The sequence below is a fragment of the Ipomoea nil genome, unplaced genomic scaffold (genome assembly GCF_001879475.1).
Source record: "Ipomoea nil cultivar Tokyo-kokei standard unplaced genomic scaffold, Asagao_1.1 scaffold3150, whole genome shotgun sequence".
Taxonomy (NCBI): Eukaryota; Viridiplantae; Streptophyta; class Magnoliopsida; order Solanales; family Convolvulaceae; genus Ipomoea; species Ipomoea nil.
In genome coordinates, this window is record NW_017619578.1 from 1,473,245 (window position 1) to 1,481,472 (window position 8,228).

Consider the following 8,228-nt stretch of genomic DNA (forward strand, 5'->3'; position numbering starts at 1 on the left):
AATAATGAGAATTCTAATTGAATTTTTTATTTGTATCATTGAGACTTCTTCTCTTTTTTTCTTTTTTTATTTTTTATTTTTTTTAATATTAATAGTAAGATGAGTGATTATTTATAATGTGTTTTTCATTCAAATTATTTTATCTAATTAATTATGTTTTATATTTTGTTTTAAATATTTTTTTGTCTTGATATATTTTGATTTTTTATCTCTAGTCAACAATATTTATGACTGGGGCTTCTTTTTTATTTTTATTTTCTTTTTTGTCATTTTTTAATATTAATAATGAGAATTCTAATTGAATTTTTTATTTATATCATTGAGACTTCTTCTCTTTTTTTATTTTTATTTTTTATTTTTTTTTAATATTAATAGTAAGATGAGGGATTATTTATAATGTGTTTTTCATTCAAATTATTTTATCTAATTAATTATGTTTTATATTTTATTTTAAATATTTTTTTGTCTTGATATATTTTGATTTTTTATCTCTACTCAATAATATTTATGACTGGGTCTCTAAGTGTTTCATTTTTAAAAAATATATTTCATTATGTTTAATTTTTCGCTCCCATTGAAGAAGATTTCTAGGTCTGCCACTGATCATAATAATGTCAGTAGTACTCAAAAAAAAAAAAAATTACGCAATTCAAATTTTTAAAAATGTTGAATTATATTTACATTAGTACAAATTCACATCCCTTTCCAGTAAATTACAAATGCTGCTCAAAAGTCAAAAGTGATTACAATTTCCATGTATAGTTTGAGAATTTATTTCTAATTTACTCATTATCCATTTATAATGTATAATATATCAAATTTATCATCTTAATTTAAAAAATTTAAATCTATTTTGACCCAACTCAAACTAGAAATGAATATCACTCAAAATTATACTTCAAAATATCACTTTACCAAATTGAGCTAATTTTCCCAACACATAATATACGGTATACCACTTCTTAGGACTATATTAAAATTCCCAAGAGATCAATGCCTGCTACTATTCTTAAACTGGTAAACACCCATCGTTTGTTGCCCCCAGCCTTCAAGGATTGCTCTGTGTTAAGGTAAGTTTCCGTATGTACAGCTTCTTATGTAGCACGATTCTGTGCATGCATAACACCGACCCGGTTGTTTTTCTGCTTTCCAATATGTTATTTGAGGAAAAAGATTTGAACTTTATGCTTAATTTCATTCTTTCTGGCTCTTACTTAGGATGAAGATGAGCGTTTTGTTAATCTATCATGTTTTTTTGTTCTTTCATGCTTATGCTTGAAGGTTTTGTTGTTATTTGTTTGACATAAGTTAATGTTTTGTTTGATTTAGCTGACAATTTGACATAGGCAAGAGTTTGGGTTTCTGGATTGTGAAATTTGGGCTCTGAGGAATTGGGGAATGAGATTCTGAGGAAGATTAGGGTTCTTGATTCTTGAAGACTAGAGGGCCATGGATAGGGGACCATATGAGACCACATCCCAATTTAACTTTGAGGATGAAACCCCACCAATCTTTCCTAATCCAAATCTGGTTAACTGGCAAAATTTAGGGGTTGAAGGTCTATCCACTTTCTCTTATCCAACTTCGATGGCGAATGAGGGAGTTTGTGAGACATTGGTGGATCGGAACGAAGAAATGGGAAATCTAAATAATGAAGAAGCCCCAGTGCCTCAATCTGGTCAGAGGTTAAATGTAGTAAACTTATTGAATGAAGACGGTGGATATGAAGATTATGATCTTAGGGATCAAATGCTTAAGTGGATTAATCAGATGCTAATGGAAGATAACGTGGAAAAGCAGGCCTACATGTTTCGACAGTCTGCTGCCCTTAAAGATGCAGAAAGATCATTTTACGAGCTTATTGGGGAGGAGTACCCGCCATCCCCGAATCTTCACAGAGTTCCTGATTTGGATCGAAATGAAAACTATGGTGATAGCAGTTATTATGGATCGGGAGACAATGGTAACGATGATTCATTATGTCCTAACTGGGATTCCAATCCCCGTGACCATGTTCCTGTCGGTGTTGCTTCGAGTACTACTTCTCAGTCATCCTCATCGCTTGGCCAAGGCACCGTAAATGATGGGACTGTGGACTTTGCTACGAGTACAATTACAATTCCTGATATATCCAATTGTATTGAATCTGTTGAGAAAGGAGTTAGGGAAGCGAGTTCGTTCCTTCCTACTCGCAATAGCTTGCTCGTTGATGGAGTTGGGGTGGAGAAGAATACCGGGAATCAGGACTTGCTTGAAGGGCGAAGAGGAAAGAAAAATATGTTTCGTGAAGATATGCATTTGGCCGAAGAGAGATGTTACAAGCAATCAGCAATTTATGTTGAACCAAGCGTTAAACAAGAAGAGTTTGACGAGGTGTTATTATGCAGTGAAGAGGACGAATCCAATCTTTGTCATTCCTTGCGGAGTGTTTCGTGTGATTCGAAGGGTTCTAATAGGAAGAAATCGAGTGGATCTAAACGAGCTGTGGTAGACTTTCGATCTCTCTTGACGCTTTGTGCACAAGCTGTAGCTGTCGAGGACATAAGGACTGCCAACGATTATTTGAAGCATATCAGACAACATTCGTCTCAAACCGGAGACGATATGCAGAGGCTGGCGCATTATTTTGCTGACGCTCTAGAGGCAAGGATAGCGGGATCCGGGACGAGAATATATAAAGCACTGGTGAAATATCCTAGGTATGCTGCTAGGGCTTTGAAAGCTTTCCACCTCTATCTTTCTTCTTGTCCATTTAGGAAGATCGCTAATATGTTCTCGAACAAGACCATCACAACTCTAGCCCAGAACGCTTCATCACTGCACATTATCGATTTTGGGATTGGTACTCTTTTCGGCTTTCAATGGCCTTGCTTAATACAACATCTCTCATCTAGGCCCGGTGGACCTCCCAAGCTTCGTATAACCGGGATTGATTTTCCACAGTCAGGTTTCCGGCCAGCAGAGAGGGCTGAGGGGACAGGGCGACTTTTAACTTATTATGCTCAGAAGTTCAATGTTCCATTCGAGTTTAATGCTATAGCAAAGAAGTGGGAAACAATTACAGTCGAGGATCTGAAGATCATTGAGGGCGAGGTGCTCGTAGTGAACTGTCTGTATCGACTTAGGAACCTTCTCGACGATACAGTGGTTGTAAACAGCCTCAGTCCGAGGGATACTGTTCTGAAACTAATCCACGATGTCCATCCAGATGTTTTCATACACGGGATTCTCAACAGTGCTTGTAACGCCCCCTTCTTTACATCTAGATTTCGGGCAGCTCTTTCTCATTACTCAGCTGTGTTCGATATGCTTGAGGCCACTATTCCCCGCGAAGTTCATGAGAGGATGCTGATCGAGAGCTACATATTTGGTCAGCAAGCCATGAACGCGATTGCATGTGAAGACACTGAGAGGGTCGAGAGGCCAGAAACGTACAAGATGTGGCAGGCCCGGAACACGAGGGCTGGATTCCTTCAGCTTCCTTTGAACCGGGAGATCGTGAAGATGTCGATGCATATGTTGAAGTTATACCACAAGGAGTTCGTGATCGATGAAGATGGACACTGGCTGCTTCTGGGATGGAAGGGACGCGCCTTATTTGCGCTTTCATCATGGAAACCAGCTTAGTTAATTGACTTAGTTCAGATTACTCGACCTCTAGCAGACTTAACTCTCCTTCTTGGCTTCTAATCCCCTTGTTTGTGACCAGGGAAACCCGCAGTCACTATGCGAGGGTGTGTACTGGGTAACCCCCCTTGTGATGCTTTTACTGATTGCATGGCATGGCGAGTTCGACAATGTTAGAATTTGCTAATGGTTTTGACATCCATGTTCCTGGAATTCTTGACTGGTTTTTATGTCCGAGTGAACCTTAAAACTGGTTTTTCTCCTCAAGATTTGAGTGGAATGTGAATGCATTCATTGTGAGTGGAAAGCATTCATATTGTGTCTATGTGAATGCAGCCACTCCAATTGTATCTGTGGAGGTGTTTGGTAAATAGCCGTTAGCTAATTGAGTTAGTGAGTTTAATGAGTTGATAGTATTAGTTGATTGTAGAAAGATGTTCGGTAAATTAGTTGTTAGCTAATAGCTGATTTCGTACAAAATGACTTTCTCAAAAAGCTTTTGAATTTTAGTGTTTTGAAGCAATAAATTATTACAATTGTGTGGTGTTTATTTTTTCATACTACGAATTTTTTTAGTCCAGTTACAAAAAGAGAGGAAGGAGAGAAAAGTAAAAAAAAAAAAAAAAAAAAAGTACTCAGGATAGTCGCCAATTGGTGGTCACCTTATAAGTTTATTCACTTACGTCAAACTAATACTAAACTTGAAGGTAAATCGCAAATCATCCTGTCAGTTCTCAAGTTCCCACTCTTATATATAATTTTATTTTATACACTATGATGTAGAAGAGGTTTTCATCATCTCTAACCGGTCAATGTAGGTCTTCATATCTCTAATTGGTCAACGTCTTTCAATAACCCTCCAGGCTCTCAGTGAAATTCAAACCCTCCATTGTCATTGGAACAAGATTTTAGAGTGATCGATCGAATTAATTGAACTAGCCCACAACCATCTAGATTCCAAGTAAAATTCAAACTCCTAATTGTTGGAATGAGGCTTTAGAGTGATTAGTTGAGCAAATCAAACTAACATAACTTATATTTTACCAATGACCTTGTAGTCTAGTGACATGAAGTGGCTCTTAAGAAACAACAACCTGACTTATTTTTAAAAAAATTTGGAATGATGTAAAAATAAATAAAAATCACATTCGGACAACATATTCAATTTTCTCACTCAGTCACTCCTATACTCTCTCACGGCTCACCCTCCAAGTCTCCAACTCACCCAAAAGGTTTTTTTTTAAAAAAAAAAGAAACTCACAATAAACCCCTATTTGAAAATTGAAACTCTTAAAACTCTTATTCAATAGTTCACTTAACTTGATTGATAGTTTGATAGAGAGGAGGAAGACGATGGGCGGAGCAGGAACACCAGATTTTTTCTACAGGGAAGCTCAGCGCCTGGGTTATGTTGCTCGCTCTGCCTTCAAGGTCTGTTGTACAACGCTATAACCTTTTTTTTTTTTTTTTTTTTAATTTCAAAATAATTTCTTTGGTGTCAGAGCAGTTGTTACAGATGCAGAAGCAGTATAAACTGATAACCCCTGGTTCCTCTGTTCTTGATCTAGGTTGTGCTCCTGGTGCCTGGCTTCAGGTGTGTGTATCTATCAATGTATTGTATCAATTTTTCCATAAAAATTCTGTCTTTTTTTTTTTTTTTTTTTTTTTTTTTTTGTTGTAATTTGATTGAATTTACAGTTGCCTTGATTGACCCCATTTGTAATGCAGGTGGCATGCCAGAGTTTGGGTCCATTGAAAAATAATGGAGCTGTTGTTGGAATTGATCTCAAGGTTTGTTTCCGAGAAAATCTGAATATTCCAATTGGATAACTAGGGTTTTGGTTCTATCAATCAATCTGTTACATTATAGGGAAATGATATAGTATGTTGTGTTTATTAACACTTTGAGAGTTATCTGGAAAATTATGATATGATGCAGAGCAGAAGGTAAAGGTGCCAGCTATGCACTGTGATTCGAGGGTTCAAACTGTTTGTGCAGATGTTATGAAACTAGCGAGGGACCAAATTAGGGAGCTTTCTCCTCAGGTATAGACGTATGGTTGTTGGAACATTTTAGTATATTACCGAGGATTTGTTGTTAGGTTTTGTTTTGTTTTGGCCTTCTTTTACATGGTTATGCACAGTATGCTGCTTGATAAGTGGAACCCTGTTGTGTAGCGAAGTGAGAATTCATTGAAATGTAGATTGGCTAAAATAGTTACAATAAAGAAGCCTTCACCTGTTTCATTTTGGCCTTCTTTTACTTGGTTATGCAGTACACTGCTTGATAAGCTGAATCTGTTGTGTAGCAAAGTGAGAATTCATCGAAACGTAGATTGGCTAATTCTTTCTTCCTGCTCTTATCCACATGACTGTGAAGGTGCCTCTTTTAGTTTAAAATCAACCAAATCACTTGGCTAGATATAACATTTGCGTTCAAAGACCTTTAGAACTGTTTCTTTTTGCCGTTGACTATGCCCTTCATTATGTTAACATACCAAGTTGGTCAGACAATTGGCTTGGTAACCACAAGGTTCCAAGTTCAACTCTCTGTGGGCGTTGTCTATTGGCCTTTGTGGTTTGAGCCAATTAGCTCTGGGCAACCTACACGGCGGGCTTTACTCAGAGCGCACCTTTGAGTAGTGGTTGCGGGCTTTCACGTAAATCAAAGAACAATATGAAACTTTTAGGTGGTGAGTGAGAAAACAAACTAGATAAGAGAAATGATGGCCTTAGTCAATGCAACATAACACAATGGATTAGAGTGAAATTATACATTTATACTTCCCTTGGTTTTCATCCTTAATTTAATTGCTCCAGAGCAATTGGACTTTTTTATTTTATCTTCCACTTGTGCATACAAGTTTTTCGAGATCGAAACACGTTGTTTAGTTGCTTAGCATTACATTTTCTGATGCCTATTTTGCAGCAAAAGGGGTTCTCCATCATACTATCTGACATGTGTCCCCTAGTTTCTGGAATAACAACAAGAGATGCAGTTCTATCTGCTGAACTGGGACACCGTGCACTCAACCTAGCCGTTGGAGGGGGAGCTTTGCCTCATTCCGACGATAATGTTCAGCTAGATGGCTCGGTTTCTGCTCTGGGTAACAATGGTGCATTGCAACCCGGGGGCCATCTTGTCATAAAGCTGTTGGAAAGTGAAGAGATTAAGGGTAAGCACAAATGTTATCCCCGTTGGTCATATAATATAATATATAAAATATATAACTGTATAGTCTCACTATCAGCCTAACCTTTTCACGTCGTTCAATTATACCATTTTCAATTTCTTGATACCAAAAACTTTATGTGACTCCATTTAATTTGTTTGTCCACAGAAATTGGTCAGATTTGCAAATCTGTGTTCAGAAAGACATCATGGCTGAGGCCAAAAGCAACAAGGTCGTGCTCAAGAGAGATTTATTTGATTTGCCAAGGTTTGCGCCACTAATGAAAAGCTATAAGTCTTGCTCAACAAACCTCAGCAAATGTTTTGCATTTAATTAAGGTTTTGATAAATTACTTTAACTTTTTTATGTCAATCTTCTATTCTTCACTATGCTCAATCTTCCATTATTCTTCAGGTTTTAGTCTTAATTTCTCTTAGAAGTAGGGGAAAAAAAAACAAAAGAGTTAATATTGGTTTAGTCATTGATTTGATAGCTTTTCCGGATTTTTTTTTTTTTAAACTCATTTCGTCATATTTTTGCATTGACTTTTATTATGTTATCAAATTTAGTCTTTAATTATATAATTTATCTCTGTTAAATCTATGTACACATTTGTAAATTTAAAATGATATCTTCTACCATTCCAAATGGGTGGTCATAGGTTCGAACCCCGTGAGAGCTTAGATTCTTTAGACTGAAAATGTTTGAGAAAGTATAGAATAAATATTATCTTGTAAAGAATTATGAGTATTAAAAAAAAAATGATATCTTGTCAACTGCATCCAATTTTATCCCAATTCATTCTATCAGTCTTTTCTTTCAAAAGTATCGAAAAGACAAAGTTATTAAAGTATTCACAATGACAATTGTTTTTTTCATTAACTGTTCATGAATTTCTTATTTTTATCATGATTTTTTAAAATAAAAAACCAACTCAATAGTCAATTATTTTTTTAAGAAAAGAAAAAAAGTCAATAGAGTCTTAATATTGTCTACTCGATGAAATGTTTTAGTTTATACATGAATAGTTTAGCAATCATTATACCATGAATTATGGTCCACATTATAAGGTGAACTACTAACATACAAATTCATTTTCTAGTATATTAAATGTTCATTTTTAGTATAGTACAAGCTTATTTTTAGTATACTAGCTAAAAAATGAACATAATATTATATTAAAATGAACTTTTGGTATACCAAAATGAATATTTATCAGTGATTCACTTTGTAATTTGAGCCATGGTCTACAATATAATTTATTATTTATTAATAGTCCAATTTAGTCAATCGTTATAATGTGGAACATGGTCCAAATTTAATGTGAATCACTAACATAAATGTCATTTTTAGTATAATGAATATTCATCTTTTAGTAAACTATCTAAAAATGAAACTTTAATACATTAAAAATGATCCATTAGTGTG

General features: G+C 35.5%; 2 protein-coding genes across 4 annotated transcripts; both read left to right on the forward strand.

Annotated features, from left to right (window-relative positions):
- The first annotated feature begins 977 nt into the window (after nt 1-977).
- LOC109167378 (scarecrow-like protein 14) lies at nt 978-3,979 on the forward strand. 3 transcript variants are annotated; one of them, XM_019316396.1, is made up of 3 exons: nt 978-1,070; nt 1,330-1,930; nt 1,964-3,979. In XM_019316396.1, the coding sequence occupies exons 2-3, from the start codon at nt 1,450-1,452 to the stop codon at nt 3,625-3,627; spliced, it is 2,145 nt and encodes a 714-aa protein (XP_019171941.1). In that variant the 5' UTR covers nt 978-1,070; nt 1,330-1,449; the 3' UTR covers nt 3,628-3,979. The 3 variants fall into 3 exon arrangements, with proteins under 3 accessions (XP_019171941.1, XP_019171942.1, XP_019171940.1); XM_019316397.1 differs by having other exon boundaries at nt 1,330-1,494; nt 1,717-3,979; XM_019316395.1 differs by having other exon boundaries at nt 1,330-3,979.
- LOC109167358 (ribosomal RNA large subunit methyltransferase E) lies at nt 3,783-7,315 on the forward strand. Its single transcript, XM_019316378.1, has 8 exons — nt 3,783-3,799; nt 3,896-3,986; nt 4,959-5,058; nt 5,196-5,221; nt 5,356-5,418; nt 5,572-5,673; nt 6,557-6,803; nt 6,969-7,315. The coding sequence occupies exons 1-8, from the start codon at nt 3,783-3,785 to the stop codon at nt 7,079-7,081; spliced, it is 759 nt and encodes a 252-aa protein (XP_019171923.1). The 3' UTR covers nt 7,082-7,315.
- The last annotated feature ends 913 nt before the right edge of the window (nt 7,316-8,228 follow it).